The following is a 19,078-nucleotide window of genomic DNA, read 5'->3' on the forward strand; positions in this document are numbered from 1 at the left end:
ACAACACAGATGATGGGATGCCTCTTTTTGAAACAGTGTACCATTGTGTTGCCACTGAAATCATATTGTGACATATTTGTGCAACTTTGAGCTCTGTTTCACAGTTTGCTTATGTTAAATGAACAGTCTTTGAATGGGGTGCAATATATGTTTGAGCCCTTACAGATACAGAACGGCCTGCAAGATGTTACATAATATTCCTTGACAATTTATAGTTGTAATACACCCACTGACCACTTGAGTGTGCCATCTCATCAATCACAAGCCCATCACCTACTGTCAGCTTTTTCCACCTTTGACACGGCACGTTTCCCAGATAACCTACCTGTTGGGTTACTGAGCGGAAACTGTTAAAATCTCCTTAAGTATAATACCGCGACTCGAATATTAAAGTATGTGACTACGGCCCGGGTCTAACAGGGAAACAGTGCGGAGATGGATGCCATACATGCAAGCGCTGAACCCATCCCTTCAGTGAGGGAGGAGGGACTCACTTCACTTCCTCAATCCAGTCCTCATCTCAGGGCGGCAGCCAAGGTGTGTCAAGTTACCCGGGGACGGCCACCAAATACAGGAAGCGGAACTGTTTCATTCAATTTTTTTTTCTTTTAATTGAAAGTCAGTTATGAGAAAAGAAAAAGGAGAGCAGATTTTGAATGTTTTGCATGGCAAGGTGAACAGGCACGTACCCATGGGCTCTGTTTCGCTTAATTAGATATTTAAGTAATTTTTCTTCGTTTTTTGTGCCACAAATCGACCGTTGGGAATCTTATTTTGAAATCTGAGCCGGAAGTGAAACTCACATTCTGGCGCTACTGCCACTGGTGCGGTAAAGTTGAGTGTGGCAAGTCATCATACAAGTGGCACAGGGGCGGCAGAGGCGCTAAACAAGTTTCACACACCCTTTTTTTCGGATAAAAAAGCTATTTTTTCCTAATCGTCCGGGGACAGGAACACTGTATAATATGGCTGCTCTTTCAGCCTGGTTTTGGAACGAGAGGTTTTGGCTGCCACACAACGTAACCTGGGCGGATCTGGCAGACCCAGCGCCCGGGGTGGAGTATCCTAAAGCTGGACACTTGTTTACTGCCTTACCGCTTGCTTTGGGAATCTTCGCCTTCAGGATACTCTTCGAGAGGTTCGTATTAAAGCTCATGTCGGGTTTTTTTCTCGTAAGTGAGGGGAAGTTCCCTGAAACTTCTTTTAACGGATGTTTTTTTTTTCGCAACGGCAGTATGATGGGTTTGCTAACCGTGGCAGGACCAATATCTTTAACTGCGTGTTAACTCAGGGATTCCCAAACTTTTCTATTAGCAAACGCCACCGTTTCGTGACTGTCAGTATCTCTTTTACTAAACTACTGTCTAACTGTGCTATTAAATTCTTTCTCCCCTACTTGTGTTGGCGTATGTGTGTACGAATTAGCCTTTAACACCCCAACGTTAAGTGAAAGCAACACTAACTCAACAAATCTTCATTTTGTAGGGACACCCCTTCCCAAAACCCTTGTCATAATTCTTTGGGAAACTCCAGACTAGTCTTGTAACCACAGGCTTTTAACCAGTCTCCTTGTGTGTCTTTAGTTGTTCTTCACTGATTCTTGCTGATAAAACAGGAAAGCAGTGGAGTTCCACGGTAGGCAATATCAGGATAGGTGTAGGCGATCATGGTTCTGTCTGGTGTGACCTACAGGGAAGGCGTGGCTGATCCCACCTGCAAATCTTGATTCCTAAAAAGATCTTACAATTTCCCCCTCAAAACAGATCAGAATCTCTTTGGGAAGTTTTTGGCACCTGAGAAGATGAGGGATGACAGGAGTTGTAGAGGAAATTTGACAAACCCACGAGGTTCAGTTAAACAACACCAGTCATTAAAGAAAAGGCTCTGACACCAACTTTCTCTTTTGAGTTGCAGAGTTTTACTATTTGCAGATCTGCACTCACCAGCTCTCCACTGGTGCTGACAGTGACAACAGGGAAACCACACTCACTCATTCATTGACTGAAACTTTGGCTAGTGTGCTGAATGACTTGATATGGTGGCTTCGCTGATGTTAGCACCATAATATATTCAAAGTTTCAATCAAATATTTGCTTAGCCATTGATGTGTTGAGGAAGGTATTTCCTTTCTGTAATCGTAATTTGTTTCCAGTTTCTAAATCCTGACAAACTTGTAGTGGAAGTCTGCATTTGTATATGTACATATAGAGAGATTATTGAAATCCTTATAGTATTTCTGTTGGTATTCGACCACCATATCATAATGACTTCATTGAAGTAGCTTGATTTATCAGATATTTAATTCACTGACATTCTCATCTGACTGTTACAGCTGTAAAGGGGCTTTCAGTTGGTTTTTCATAAAAGTACTGTGACTCATGAGGCATACTGATACAGCGATTATGCAAGTACATATACCATGTTGTAAGATATTGTCCGTTTAGCTCACCCCTGGTTTCAGTAAGTGTGTGACTGTACATACAAATGCAGAATAGATACTTAAAATGACTGGACAGTATTTGTTGTGTAATGTAACAAATTTGTGTTTCATCTTGCCAAGATATACAATAGCTCTGATCTTACCAGACTGACTACATTTGTGACTGCCTATTATATTTAATTTTTGCATATAACATCGGACAGGTGTTGTCACTGACACATCTTGGTGTTTCTATTGTTAATGAACTACATGGCTATAAAAAGTTATTTGATCAAGGATCACATAATGATAAAGGGCCCAGGAATCACCATTGTGTAAGTAAACAGCTTTCTCTAGTTGTCTGACAACAAACAGGAACATATGTCAGGGACTATACCCCTATAGTTTTGTGTGACACACATAAACACTCAGGAACATGGCTGGCTTCCTGTCATTGCTAGTAGGTGAAACTGGCCTATGGCTATGTAGTATTAAATACTCCTGTGAATCTGAATTAGGTAGGTCCTGTTTTCACTCAGGCATGCTTTCCAGACTTGGCACCTACACGGCCAGCCTTAGGCATATTGTCAGGCATTGTCGGTTTGGTTTAGACATGGTCAGGTGGTTGTAAATAAGAAGCAATCAGATATTGGAGGTGTCTACAGGGAGCAGCTGAGGTGTTCGATAAGATGCACACGGTGGTGAGCCACCTGTCTCAGGTGCCAAAGCATGTCCCTTTCTAATGTGAGGCCGTCCTTGACTAGAGACTGGGCACAGCATGATCCAGAGTGATGTTATCAGAGAGCGTTTACTCTGTCACTGCTCGACGCTCTGACCGGCGGGCTGGCTCATTTATTTATTTATCAGAGAAAAACATCACACCACAGCTTGAGTTCCTGCTCCTCTGTCCGCAGAACAGTAACATAGGCTGTGCTGTTTGGCACGCACACATATCACACAAAACACACACACATGTGCGCACTGTGTTTATGCATCCTCAGTAAAGGGGTCACAGAATCACACGCTGATGAAGTTTGACAGGGGCAGTGTTCTTTCTTCAAGCGATATCCGTGGTGTTACTTAAAATAGAACCGCTGGACAGTCCTGGGTATTGTAACTTTCCTATAGGTTTATAATATTTGTTTGTCATTTTCATATTAGATAGTAAACTGAATATCTTAAATGTTAATAAAATAAGCAATTTGAATAAATCACCTTAGGCTTTGAGAAATTATAAGAGGGATTTTTCACTGCTTTCTAGCATAATCAGCACATCAATTGATGATGAAAATTATCATCAGTTTCAGCTCTACTCCAGAAGCTTCTTCAGAAGCTCTTCTTACTTCAACAGAGTCCACTGCTCATACATATTTTATTCCAACTGCAGACTGTGCTTACATTTAAACTGAAACTGACACGAAAACTGAATCTTCCCCCTCAGCACTCTCATTTTAACTCTATTTTAATGTCTTTCAGTATTTGTTTTTCCACTGTCACATTAACTTCAACCGTTTCAGTGTTTCGACCTTTTAAATGTGTCCACTGCGAACGCATGTAAATGTTCTTCAGAAAATGTGCCCTTTTTCGAATAGGTTTCGAGGTTTATCTTAGACAACTATCGCACATGATAACATGCTCTAAAGATGAGAAAATTCAGCTTTGTCAGTCAGGAGTTATAGTTAAATTGTGGAGACTTGAGCGTAACATACCATCTGTTTTCTTACTGTTGCTTTTCAAAGTCTTACATTACACCAGTCTCTGCTGCTGTTTGCGGAAGTATTGCTCTTTGTTATTAAAAGGCAGCAGTTTTACATGTAATCATCTAATGTATCTGCAGGATTCCTCTTTTACCTGTAGGCACTTCCTCTCTCTGACTAATGTGACCTGGCCCCCCTTTTTCTAGACCAGTTTCTTCTTGTTTGATCATAATCATTGCTTTGCTGTTGGCATTGAGTTTGTAGAAGGGAGCAGCCAGGTGGTTTTATGAATGCAAGCCAAGGCCCTTGTAAGCTGTGTCATGAGTTAAACTGTGTTAAGACTACAGACTGAGATGTGTATGAGATTATGAGCAGGTGGACTTGTCTTGTAATCTGTTGTTGCCAGTTTTGACAAAGTTTTCTCATAAACTAAGTTCAAGGTATTCTCTCTGTCCAAACCATTAAGGAAGCGAGGGAAGAGACTGTAGATGAAATGTTGATGTGGCACACTAAACATCTTTATTCAGTGTTCTGTTTATTGCCCACATAGTCGGTCATTGTTTTCCCAAAGTCACTTTTCTTCCACTTAACTGGCATTTGGGTTTAGAAAACAAGCTGTAACTGAACAATTCAAATGAAGGCCACAGTTATATCCAGTACTGTGCTATGAATAGAGCTGAGCCTGCCTCAGACTAGGCCCTGGCACTGGGAGGTTTTCCCAATGTCAAGGTTGTATGTAGCTTGCCGTCAGGGCTATGAGCATCCGTGTACACAGACCACACTGAGCCTATCCCCTGTTAACAGGCTTTGTATATGTTGGAGTGGTCGGGTTCTGAGGAGGAACAGGGATGTTTTGACATTTGACATAAATAGATTAGCTTGCGTCTCTTGCTTCTTTTTTTTTTCCCCTCCTGTTGCTGCTGTCTGCTGATGAGCACTGCAGGCTCGGGCTTACGTGGGCTATTTCTGTCGATTCACCCTCCTGTTTGTCATAAATTTGAAAGGCCTGTGCTTACAAGATAAACTAGACTGTTGCCTAAATCTGTGCCATATCTCCTCATCTTTTTGCTGCTTACCCAGATTGACTGGGAAACAGTTTAATAGAGAGGTTGTTAGAGATAATGTAGGGGCTTGAAGCCTCACCACTGAGTCAGTTCAGGGTGAATCAGACTTACAAACTGCATCACATTTAGCACTGTGCTGCCCTTGAACTTGTATCTGATCAAAGCGCCAAATGCTGATCTTTGCATGCTGGTTATGCTCATTAAAAGTGTTTTATGCTCAAGGAGCACTTAAACAATGAACTGTGGGTTGTAATGTGGATTGCCTTGAGTAATGTTTAACAACATCACGCCACATGAAACTGATCTGTCCAGTCTAACTTCTCTGCAGAATGTGCTTAATGTTTTTCATTTGCACCTCAGTGCCACAGTTTTAGGCCAGTTTACTTTCAGTGTCGTGAAATTCATTTAATACGTGAAGTGAAACTGCTTCGAAGGTCACTTAAATAACTGAGTTAAGAGTCATGTAAAAAGACGTTGCTCAAAGAGACATTTTTTGATTTTAAAATCAGATGTAGGACTGAAACGACTCTTTCTTTGTATTCTTTAAAGCTCATGTATATAGATTAGATTTGTTAGGACAGTGTGAAAGTTGTACAATCTGGCCACTGTGATCTACATACCTGTCATTGCTTTAAACTAAACGTCACTTCAGGATGAGGAGAACGGTGTGCTGAGAGGTAAATCTGGTTCTTGCAGGGAGAATAAAAAAAAACAGGGAGGACAAGAAGTGTGAGTGGCTTTACTTTTGACAAAAGACATTGGTTTTTGTTTTTTGAGGGTTTTTTTTTTCTGCTTTGCTCATAATGGCTCAAGCTATTTGTGGCGAGTGTCAAATTCCTGCCACTATGAACCCTCTCCTTGTACACAGCTGAAGATACAAGTTTTACCATAAAGCGTTTTTGCTACAGTTCAATACGGATTCAGGATTGCTGAGCCAATACCTGAAGAACCTGACTATATCAGGCTGAGAGACTTAAAGGAGCACTTGGTGAGATTTACATGTTGAAATGCAGCCCTGTTATCAGACAACATCACAGGTGTTTCTGCACCGACGAGGCATTTGCTCTTACCAGTGTTAAATTGAAGCAAATGAAAACAGACCGTGTTTTGAATCCACAGGGCAGACAAATAAACGTAAAAATATTTTAAAAATGGGAGTGCAAAATAATATGACAGATAGATCAAGTTTGCAAAAATGGATGTGCATGATATGTTATTAAAATTGGTGTTTTGTTGTTGTTGCTTTATGGAGCTTCCGGACAATCAAATAGATATTTCATAATTGTCTTTTTTACTATTAAGTTGAACTGGAAAAAAACAATTGTCAGTAATATTCATACTGTATTCTAAGAGCTGTGTGATCACATGGTGAAGCGATACTTTGGCATTTCAAATTGTATGGGGGCATTTATCTTCACTACGCACTGACTCACGTGTCACAAAGTTCCTTCTCAAGTCTCAGCTCTTTAGTCAGAGGCATGAATATGGTTTGCATTCATGTTTCAACTCTGAAGGTTATGGCCAGACAAAAGGTCGACAGTTCACCCAAAACTACAATTTACATTGCAGTCTTGTAAAGTGGTATTATTACGTGGGGCAGATCGGGGAATTTCTGGACTTTTGTGGAGACCTCTGGAGTGGACTTTTATAGTTTTTTCATACACTTTAATTGCATTAGACTTTTATTGTATATACAAGTAGAGCCCGACCAGTAACAGATTTTTGGAGGAAATGCTGATACCGATTTTAGGGAGTAAAAAAAATCCAATATCGATAAAACGGCCAGTATTCTTTATATAAAGAGCGAAGTCACTGGCAAAACATCTGATGTCCTCTCTACTAAACCACTTATTCCCTGTTGTCTCATATTTGTGTAAATTTTTGTAAGATGTTGATAGTCATTGAAAGTAATGGAAAAGTCACTGTGGTTACAAACCTGCTACTAGTGCCTGTGAAGTCAGATTCAGAGGAGCTCCACATCTCTTTTTCTCCTTTTCAGAGAAACATGTACAGATTTCACAGGTTAAGACCACAGGAATGTTTTTCTTCAAGAATTTGTGTAACTTTTTTTCAGAAGCCACCCCCTGTAAATGATTTATTGGGCCTTTTTATTCTGCTTGACAATAGAAAAGTATTTAAGGGGATAGTTGAGACTTTTTTTTTTTTTGCATGATGTGGTAAAAGTACGCACACTGATTTATCTACATTGGTAGCTGCAAGATGTGTTTGGGAGGAAAGGGGTCAGATGTAAGTCTTTAAGACAAAACCAGACAGAGGTGAATCACAAGTTACTGCTGAATTTGTCAGCCCTTGTCTGACTTTATATTTGAGCTATTCCTTAGTGTTCCTTAAAGAAAATGATTTATACCTTATTTGGACATACAAGCAGACTTTCTCACAAATAAATATTGATGGCCACACAGCTATATGACCGCAGAAAACACAAGTGGCCTATAATAGCTAATAAGCCCTTCTTTGTACATGTTTTGTTTCTGGCTAATTCAAGCTGTCAGCTATGACACTATAAACAATTTGTCTCACCTGTGAGGCACAGCACAGCTTTTCTAACTATAATCAGATAAAACTTCAGGATAGACTCCGAGTTTTTCTCTCAACTGAATGAGACAGTTCAGTCGTAATGCAGAACAGAGCTACAGGCAGGGGTCACATGAGGTCGTAATGTTCCCATAGTGAAGAAGACATCCCAGAATCACTGGGGATTTCTGCTCCCCTTCAGCAAGTCTGTGCCGTATTTCATCCATCACTAGCTGTTAGCTTGCCAGGCTAATGTAACACATTAACAATGCGGGCTGTCTGTGTTTTCCCGCTGGAAACACATGACATACACAGACACTCAGACTGGCAGAGCCAGAGAAATATAGTTTATAATATAGTTTATAAATTACATTTGAAAATGGATAAACCTGAACTGCCAAATTGTAGTACATTCTCTGACAGGTGATGTGATGTTACTGTAGTGTACTGGACTGTAGTAGTAGTAACAGCTCCATGTTGTGGCATATTTTTGTTTTATTGGCCAATAAAGCTAAAAAATATATGCCTAAAATCCATTTTAAGTTTTTACTGGTGAGAATACTTCTACTCACGAGAATATCAAAAATAAGCCCTTTAAAATATCCATGCATATTTTCTTGAATTTTGAAGATGTGAAAGCACCCTGTTTAAGTGTGGTATCTGATTACTGATTGAATGCTGTGTAAAACATTACATCATCCAAACAGGTTCTGTAAGTTTGCCTTTCAGAACTAGTGTGCAGTGTGTAGTTTTAACAATAGTAAGTAAGTGACCCTTTGTTTTGTCACGTCTTGACCTCTGTCACAGATTTATTGCCAGTGCCTGTGCCCGCAGTCTCCACCTTCAGCCAGGTGTTGGAAGAAGAGCTCAGCCCAATGCAGTGCTGGAGAAAGTGTTTACATCCATCACAAAGGTTGGATTTCTTTTCTGATAACTTTTTATCCTTTATCTTTTTTGTATAAAAACAAAAGCACTTATGTACTGGAGATTCAGTTATAGCTGATGTTATGCCGCATTCTTGTCATGTGGGATGGAAATTAGAGATGAGAAAGACTCATTCACATCATCATACCCCCTCATATTTGAAAGACAGTCAAATTAGCTGCTGATTAATTTTCTGTTGATCAACCAGTCAGTTATTCGATCAATCAGTTGGGCGCTTGGGCACAGCTGTGTATGACCTAACAATTATGCAAAAGCACATATCTGTCCTGATTTGTAATATTAGCAGAAAATGTCTAACCTGTTGCTGTTTCCAGTTTTCCCTGAAGCTTTAGTTGATTAGTTAGTTCGATGTTCTGCCGAAAAGTTTTGTGTTTGCTGACTTCATATGATCTTCTTGAGTTTTTTATATTGAAAGTTTCAGATATTAAAGCCAGAATAGTGTATTATCAGCAGAAGTGCAATATGCTAATGAATGGGCTGGATACTGTATAAATAATGATAAAGTTTTTTTCCATCCCTGTTGGGCTCCTCAGTATAAACCTAAATTGTTTGCTGTTTCTCTCTCTCTCTCTCTCTCTCACTCTCTCTCTCTCTGCACAGAATCCAGACTCCCGCCATCTGGATGGCCTGTCTAAGCAGCTGGACTGGGAGGTGCGAAAGGTCCAGCGTTGGTTCAGACACCGCAGGAACCAAGATAAACCCAGCACACATACTAAGTTCTGCGAGAGCATGTAGGTTAAAGCCTTTTGTGTTCACCTAAAACCTCTCTGCAGGCTTGAGCACACAACTGTTGTGTTTTCCGTGCGGGTGTGGTATTGTGCGTTGCGTTTTGCAATACTTCTGTCTTTGTGAGGACAGGACAGGACTGAGTTTCAGACCATGAGATAGAGAACATTTTTGGCTTTTCCTTGAATTGAATTAGCACCAGTTTACGTCAGAGTAAGTGTTGTGGCATCATTTTGTAATGATCAGGGTAGGGGCAAATAAATGTTTGATTTATTAATGTTTAATGTAGTTTCTCTCTGAAATTCCTAGAAGAATTCCTTAATTCTGGATGATAATTTCCTCTCATGCACTTCTAGGTGGAGGTTTACATTTTATTTGTGCATATTTACCTATGGGTTCCGGTTTCTGTTGCAGGTGAGCCCACTCTCTCTCTCTCTTATTTGGAAACTGTGATAAATTGGCTGATTATATTTCCATACAGTATTATCGATTGTTTGCTGAACTAATACATGTTTGTTTTCAGTCCCCTTGGTTGTGGGATACACGGCATTGCTGGTACGGTTACCCCTTTCAGGTATGAAGCCGTTCCAATCTTTGTCTGTATAATCTAAAATGCAATCCAGTACAACAACTACAGCCTCAGAAATGACCAGCAATGTCAAGAACTGAACATTTATTACAGGGCTGTTGTATTTGATTGAACGACTTTAACTCATTAAACTTGTGCACAGTTAACCATGTGCAGAAGAGGAACCTGTGTTGACTTTTTCCTCTCCCCGTAACAGCAGAAGCATTGCCAGTATCTGTTTGCTTTTACTTCACTGCCTTTTTCCTGCTCTTGTATAAGTGATAATGTGTCATAAAAAGCAGTCTGACTAGTATTAGTATCATGTAGATGTCCTTGAATTCTTGTTTTTCCCCATGTAAGGTCGGGATTTAAAACTATTTAGTATACACTTTATTCAGTTTCTAAGAATATATAAATAAAGACAATAATCCTCAGCTCTGATTGGCTGGATAGATAGTAAAATATGTCTATGAGACACAAAGTTGATCCTAAATCTTTAAATTTTTGAATATATATCCTTTTTATACATGTCCTAAAACAATATTACCACTCATCCAGGTGCTGTCTGGAAAGCTGCTCTCATATCAACCATTAGGGTTTGGAGGTACTATGATATAAACCATGAGACAATAGAAGTCTGTCGCACAGTTTCCTTTTAATATCTCTAACTATAGTAAACCAATGGACAGAATTGATTTATGACAAGATTAAATTTTGTGTTTTGTTGTTTGTTTTTTTGTTGTTGTTTTTTTTTTTACATAAAAGTGATAACTTATTTACTTGGGTAGTCAATGCAAGACTTTTGAGATGCTAATTGAATGCTAGGACAGGACTATGTTTTTCAGATTTCAGTCACAGACACATTTCCACATTTAGCAGATCAGATTTGTCCAGATTACATCAGTAAAATACACATATATTTCATGAAGTCATAAAGGGCCCATCTGGGGTAAAGCTCATTCAGAAAGACAGAAAATTTAAACCCTTACAGACTACAGACTGTTCTTCTCCTCTGTTTTTTTTTTTTTCTAATGAATGAACCCAGCTTAAGAAACTTGCATGCCAGGCATGACACATCCGCTGGAAAGCACAGTTTCTCACATCTTATTGGTTAAGTGACTTGGTGATTCATTGGACCAGGATGTGTGTTGTGATGATTTGCATCATTGCTTCACAATGTTAGTCAAATGTCATCCTTTCACTCTCATCACTGTGTGATATCCATTATAGTTAAAAACAAAAAAAACCCAAACACTTTAAGATGGATAAGATCTGACTCCCGAAACCTTTCTCTCCTCTTTATCTCCTCAGGTCATGACTCCGGGCCTTTACCACTACTATGTGACAGAACTGGCCTTCTACTGGTCACTCATGTTCTCCCAGTTCACTGACATAAAAAGGAAGGTGAGAGGAACAACACTAGCTCTGTTAGGTCAGACCACACTGGATACTCAACAGCTGCCACTCCCTGTTAACGATTTGTTAATACATCTATTGTTCCTCATTTGGCAGTGGCAGAGAATGTGTGTATTTGTGTGCATGTGTGATGCAAAGTTTTTTCAAATGTATGCACATAACGCACAGTGTATTAAGGCTAAACCTGACTTTTTTTTTCTTTGTAAGAAGCTCTTACAGTTGGGTTAATGTTGGAGGGGGTGGGGATGCAGCTGGTGCTGCTCAGTCTGTGAATGCCTTGTGTTTTCAGCACGAGGGCACCCACAGTCATGTGATTGCAGGATGGAGCAGGCCTAACTCTATTAGAATTACAGAAATTCCACAGAATGCCAGCTTATTAGAGCTGGAGTTAGCTACAGCCACAGACACTTGCCTTTAGATGTTGTGTTAGATATTTTGCACTGCAAATGTCTGAAACGTGAGACTGAAAAAGGCAGCCAGTGCGACTTGTTGTAATTTAGCGTCCTGGAGTCACATTCTAATTTAATTTATTCACTTGATGATGTTCAGACTTGATGTTCAGATGAGGCTGATGAAACTGCCCAGTTGATTGTTTCAGTAGATGTTTGTGTTTATAAAGCTAAAGGCCTTTCTCACTGTTGAATCTTTGCGCCACTCAGCTGCATGTTGATTACTGGAACTTAACTGGAACAGAAGAAGATTGTGAGGTTTAAAGATTCTAAAGATGGATGTTGAACGTCAGAGGCTTTACAAACTCAGCTTTTGGAGTTGGAACTTTAGTATTTATTTAATATCCCACATCAGTGTATGTTGCATTATGTTAATGTAAAAAAAAAAATCTTAACTAAGATACTGGATGGAAGGTTGGTTGGAATTATGGAGCAATCAGTCCTCAACCCATTCAGTTTCAGAGAAGATACAGATTCCTGTCCAAATATGTTGTCCGAGTGTGACCTCCTTCTGTCCACTCCTGCAGTCTGCTGCTGTCAGTCCAGATGACTTGACGGTCAGATGCACATGTCTTTATCTTAAGCTTTGCTCTTGTGTCTCTGCACGTTTGTTTGTCTTCGGTTGTTCTGCGCTGTTAATCTTTCATCTGTATCTTCTCCCTCTGTCCAAGTCTGGCTGCATAAAATAAGAACTACTACTGGGTCAGATTTAAGTTCAGATCAGTTTTAGTTGTCTGTTTACTCTATAACCGTGAACACTGTTATGAAATAATGGAATTTATTAGGAGTCTTGTTCATGCTGCTACAAAATACAATCTATCCTCTCTCATTAGCAGTGGCACATAGCCACTCAAATCCACCCAAAGTGCTCAGCTGTTGTATGCTTCAGCTGTATGCATAGTCTGACATTTATTTCCATCTTGTGACAGTTGACCTGAGTACATAGTTTTAGTATGAATAGTGGTGTGACATGTGGGGTTGAAAAAGGGCATGAAGCCACACTTTTCATTTGTGGTGGTGATACCAACAGGAAACCTTTATTTAATTTGTGTTATATGTTTAGCATACATACTGCATACATACATTCTGCTGCTGTGTTATTTCTAAACTATCAAAGGCTCAGCTTCCTGGATCCAACAAATTAATTTTATTTTATTTTATTTTATTTAAGGGTGGAAGGTGAACAAGACTAGAGCCATTGTAGTTGCTGTGACACTGTATTTAAGCACAGCGGTGCTTTTAGCTAAATACTAACATCATCATGCTAACATGCTCTGAGTAAAAATACTAACATGCTGATGTGTAGGAGGTATAATCTGTACCATGTGCACTGTCTTTGATTGGTGTGTTAGCATGATAACCTTTGCTAACTTGCACTAAACAAAGTAAAGCAGAGGCTGATGGGAATGTCATTGGTTTTGCAGGTATTCAGATAGAGTACTTTATTAATCCCAAAGTGAAATTGTAGTGTTGCAGCAACAACTAAATATACTAAATAAAGCATAAAAATAAAAAATAAATATAAACAATAGAAAAAATAGACTAAAATAGCCCCCATAGCAATACTGTGTTGTGACTATACACTGTACAATGGTGGTAATATCATATACTATAATACACTGTAGAGTAGTTCAAGTCGGGTTCATGTATAAAGAGTAAACCTTGAAAGATCAGATTAATCTGATATACATAACAGATAGGATACATGATGTGATGAAAAGGCAAGAGTCCCCTCTCCCCACACAGAGGACAATCACTGTGCAGAGTAATTGCAGTTGGCAGGAGTGACTTCCTGTTGCGTCACAGTGGCGCTGAAGAATCCTCTCACTGAAAGTGCGCTGCTCTTTGACCAGCATGTATTCATAAACCAACATATGCCACTGTAGAAGACAAGTGCACGAATCACCAGAGTGAATTCAGTTTATCCTGATGGGGACATCAGTGTGGACACCACATTTCCTGGCAATTCACCCAATAGCTGTTGAAATAATTCAGTCTGGAACAAAGTGGTGGTCAGACCAACACTATCATCTATAAAGCTATGCCGCTAGTATGGCTAAAGATACACAACAACACCAGACAAATTTAGAGTGTACATGTAGAGTATGCTAATTATATCTCTCCCTTTTAATTTCAGGACTTCCTGATCATGTTCATTCACCACCTGGCTACAGTCGGCCTGATCACGTTTTCCTATGTCAACAACATGGCGCGAGTAGGAAGCCTGGTGTTGTGTGTCCATGATGCCTCTGATTTCCTGCTAGAGGTCAGTTAGACATTGTGATTTCTGATGCTCTAATAATTGTATTGAAAGCATCATACTGGTGGTTTTGCATTTTGTTAAGCAACTAACTACAAATCATATGTACTGTATTTCACTTTACTGTTGCTGCCATTTATGAATCATAGCCTGTCATAATATTTAATCACCGTTTTTTGTAGCAAACACTTAAACTGTAAGAGACCCTCTTCACCCATGTGCAGCTTTTCTAATAGCTTAAAAAAAGGAGTGGTCATTAAGCAGTGTTTTGACATTTTCAAGCACGTATGACATTGAACAGAAATAATCACTAATATCTTGTAGAAGTAATACCAAACAAAAATAGGAAAGATATGAAAGATAGAGGAAGATATGACTTCTGTTGATAACTGTAGCTTTGGCTCTTAAATGAAGTGGTTTCCTTTGAAGATATTTATTGTTCAGTAGCCTTTTTGCTTCACATCAGTTGGTTTCTGAAACAATGGAGATGAATTGTGATTGTTTAGTGTTTACAGTCAGTTTCAGTTTGGCTGAAATCCAAAAAGATTAAGAGTATGAGTGCAGGAATTTTATATGGTTGATGTTTGGGGAAAAAAAAATCTTCACTTTGCAAAACTTACCATGAGACTTAACTTCTGTTGTGTTTATTTTCAACAGGCAGCCAAGCTGGCCAACTATGCCAAATACCAGCGCCTGTGTGACTTCCTCTTCATTGTATTTAGTGTAGTTTTCTTTATCACACGACTTGTTATATATCCAATATGGTGAGTACTCTGTGACACTTGCAACCTCAGAATGAATAAAGAAACGCCTGTAATTTCAAGGAAATGTGTAACCAGGAGTCACATTTTTTATACTGAAAATATGCAATTTAATACTTAGATAACTTAAATCCATAATCTTATCTTTGAAAATCTGTTCTTTATTCAGTATTTCTTCTCCCTTATCCTTATTATTTTTTTATTTCACTCATTATTTTTGCACATTAGCCTTTTAGTACCTCCTCTAGAGCATGCCACTGCACATATTGAAAATATAAGTATGTGACAAACAAATCTTTGAATCTTAAATCTAATATTTTAGATTTAGCTTTGATGCTGGCCGGGCTCAGGTTGGTAAATGTGTCACTAACGCTTTTCTTTTAAGCTTTTGTTTTTTGCAAACAACTTTTTTTTAAACAACTGTTTAAATAGAAAAAAAAACATCATAATCATACTGTGCTTTGATTTTTGAATTACTGTAATTTCAGACCATATCCTGTAACTGTAATTAGTAACAGTGGTCAGAAACACACAGCGTGTACTCTCCACTCCTTTAGTGCATTACAGGTGTTCCAAGAATGAAAACCACCATGCTCTGATGTTTGAAAGTAATAATGTGACGCAACTACCACCAGTTTGTAAATTTGATGAGGCAATTTCCAGGACGGGAACAGTGTCTGAATAACACATTCATCGTCACCATTTACTGCACTGCAGAGATCTGTGGTAATGTTTAGTCTTAAGGGAGCTGTTTAGATAGAGACTGTTCCTCGACAGAGACCTGAATGTTGAAGCTCAACCTCTAGAGGGACAGACAATAGGAAGCTTATCATTGCCAAAAGTAACCTGAGTAGCTATATTCAGTGTCTTGGTGCAGATGAGTGATAAAGCTAGTGTTGCCTGTGGAGCTACCTGGACTGAAATCCATACCTCTGTAGGGGGAGGTGGGTCTGTTGACAACCTCCTGTCACTCAGCTGGATTTAAAGGAAGACATGACCTCACCAACCACTCACCTAACATTACTGTGGATCTGTATCACTCGCCTTTTTGCTTGCCATTGGCTTCCAAATGGAAAGTACAATCCGTGCTGTTACAATGGGTCCTAGTAACATGATTAAAGTGCAGCTTGACATTTGGTTCATATGTTATTGCGTGTGTGCATGAGTGTGTAGGAGACTGTAAAGTAAATATGTGCCATATCTTTGTCTCCTTGTGTTCCAGGGTCCTGAACTCCACTATGTTTGAGAGCTGGGCCATAGTAGGGCCGTTCCCGTCCTGGTGGCTCTTCAACTTGTTACTGCTGGTCCTTCAAGTGCTGCATATCATCTGGTCCTACCTCATAGCCCGTATAGCTGTCAAAGCCATGCTACGTGGCAAGGTGGGTCATTTGTAGATTAAACAATGAGCCAGTTGGTCAACAGAAAATGAATCACTGGTCATTTTTAAAGTTAAAAAAAATAATAAAAATTCAGCAGTTCTAGTTTTGTCAGATTTGGAGTTCTGTTGATGTCCACTGTTTTATGAGATACTAAATTAAATATATGTGGGTTTTGGACCCCTGGTCAAACACAAGAAGACATTTCAAGATGTCACCTTAGGCTCTTAGAATCTGTCTATGGTCAGAGATTATTTCTTGAGATGCACAGTACAACACCATAGCTATATCTGGCAATAAATTTGCCAGCTCTGCACTTTTTTTCCAGTCTGTCCCTGACTCTGTCTCATCTCTCTGCAGACGCAGTTTGTTTCTCCCTCTGGAATGAGAGAGGGAGATCCTGTCTTTTTGTCTATCTTTGTCCAATGAGCCCTCCTCCACTGCTCTCTTGCTTCTCTCCGTTTGCTCTGTCTGCTTGACAGCTTTACCTTCTCTGTTTTTGGCTGTAAGTTTCTGTTCACTCCCTCTGTTGTGATTCCTTTCACACATCTTAATTCAGTCTGTCCTATCCATTCCCATTAGGACTCAGTGTAGTGTGCAGTGGGTTTAATTGGACAGCTGTTGCAGTAGATCAACACATAGATTCAACCCTAATCACAAAGTCAGCAAGTGGGAGGGGAGCTGTAAATGATGAGTAATGTGGTAATAGTGTCATGAATGTCAGGTATGTCCAACTGTTTCTCATTAGTCGGGAGTATGTTGAAATTGTCCCCACACCACCACCCTGTGGTTATGATGGACACTGGTGATTTCCATGAATATTTGAGAGGCCTCTTTAGAAAAAAAAAGAAAAAGAAATCTTTAATTTCAAAGAAACACAATGAATTAAATGTTTCAGGATGAAGTTGAACCTGGCAAAACCTGTCATTACACCGAATCATTGTTTTTTGACCCCCTAGAAATGAATCAAATCCTCATCATTGGTTTAATTTCTATACATTGTCAGCAGTTCATTCAGAGTGAATTCGACTGCTTTATTGAATCTATTTAATAGAATCATTTTTAGAGGCTTAAAAAAAAACATAAAACTGAAGCATGTTACACAAAGAAGCAGACATTAGTAACAGTCCCAAGAATTAACATAATTTTGTTTATCAGAATGTTTTTTTTCCCTAAATATCTGTGCAATAATCTCGTAATCCTTGGTCACCTTGGTTGGCAACAGGGCTAAATGGGGATGCAAAGAAAAGAGCATATCAGCTGCGCTAGTCTAGTTTTACCCAGTTTTTCCTAATGAAATCCTGGTGTCAGGTGGCTACAGATTTCTGCCCACAAAAAAAATTATAAATTATCCCCTTAACAGAGAAACATAGACTCTAGACACTAATAATTTTTTCCTCCATTGTCACTTTGGTATTAAGTGGTCATGGACCAGTGGGGTTTATAAAGAATGAGCTTGTTCTGTACACTCTTGATTAAATGTACCTCTGAGAGCTATTTGGACACACCAGCATGTGAAATTGCCTGTTGTAGTTTTGAAAACACTGAAGTGGTTCCAGACACAATATATCACCAGCCCATGAAGATGAAGCACACAGGATGTAGACAAAATAAATTTAAAATTTCGTGGAAAAGAATTTAATAACAATTATAGACACCTAATTTTTGTTTGACCTCTAAGTTTTTTTTTTTTAACCTGTGTGGTTTGTACTTATTTCTTTCTCTTCACTGTTTAAAAAAGCAAACTATTTTTGTCTATATTTCCCATCTACCAGGTGTGCAACGATGTCCGCAGCGACATTGAGAGCAGCTCAGAAGAAGAGGCAGACACGCCCAGAGAGGGCCTCAAGACTTCTGCTCATTCTTCCAAGGGAGAAAACGGCACTAACGGCCACTGTGCTGCTGCCAAAGCCCGAGTGCAGAACCACAGCAGCTGGTGACATGGAGTCTGAAGCCGGGAGCCCCCTGCAGTTTATAACCTCACAATGTCTCCAAGAGCTTTGTTTGTCTTACGACAGCCCTCTGCAATGCAAGGCTCATGCCCACATTCACACACACAGTCTACTCTACTATCACACATTACACTGACAGTGAGTGTGCAGAGATTCATATGTTGGTGAACTGATGATGGATATGCAGACACTGACATCGGCTTTGAAGATCCCTGTAACGACACATATGACACAGCTCAAGAGATGAAATGACGGAAATCAGCCGAAGCAAGTGATTTGCATAGCCTTATCATTCAAATGATGGGATTTATTTTGTGCTGAGTTAGACTGCAGATGTTGGTTGGTTTCAATGTTCTCTCCCAGTTTTATTGGTCAGATGAACTTGATTATTTTTTTTCTAAGGGTTAATTCACACTGGAGCACACAGGGCAGAAAACTGCTGCTGGGGTGAGTTTAAACTTTCAAGCATGTTGCACTTCTCATTTCAAGTTAGACACGTGACAGCACGTATTACTCACAGAAATAACAGTATGGTTGTGAATGTGGTTTTATCAGCCCCAGAAAGCAGGACACCTGCTTTGTGTGACCACAAGTGCAACACACTGGAAACTTTAAACAGCAGCTGTTTCTGCCCTTTGCAGTTTTTTTTGTGCATTTACCCTTTAACCACATTGTTGAGCTACTTTGTGACTTACTGTTTTGTTCTGTTTTACAGTTTTTTTTACTTCCTCTGAGACCAAATGTTTATGAAATTGTTGGATGTCACAGCCCATGGAGGAATTCAGGTATGAGGACCATGCTAAATGACTGGTATCATGTTCTCACTTGAGTGCCTTGTAAAAAAATATTTCCAAATATATTCTCTTGTTGAAAGATGTTTTTTCTTACTGTAGTCCTGTCTAAGAAACAC

At 39.4% G+C, this 19,078-nt stretch overlaps 1 protein-coding gene across 1 annotated transcript; it reads left to right on the plus strand.

Moving 5' to 3' along the window:
- Positions 1-806: 806 nt before the first annotated feature.
- Positions 807-19,043, plus strand: cers5 (ceramide synthase 5). The gene is made up of 10 exons (XM_041034539.1): positions 807-1,138; positions 8,523-8,628; positions 9,261-9,391; positions 9,743-9,800; positions 9,910-9,960; positions 11,266-11,358; positions 13,957-14,085; positions 14,737-14,843; positions 16,063-16,219; positions 17,992-19,043. Exons 1-10 carry the CDS (start codon positions 966-968, stop codon positions 18,154-18,156), a joined length of 1,170 nt encoding a protein of 389 aa, XP_040890473.1. The 5' UTR covers positions 807-965; the 3' UTR covers positions 18,157-19,043.
- The last annotated feature ends 35 nt before the right edge of the window (positions 19,044-19,078 follow it).

Source organism: Toxotes jaculatrix, chromosome 3, assembly GCF_017976425.1.
Source record: "Toxotes jaculatrix isolate fToxJac2 chromosome 3, fToxJac2.pri, whole genome shotgun sequence".
Classification (NCBI taxonomy): domain Eukaryota; kingdom Metazoa; phylum Chordata; class Actinopteri; family Toxotidae; genus Toxotes; species Toxotes jaculatrix.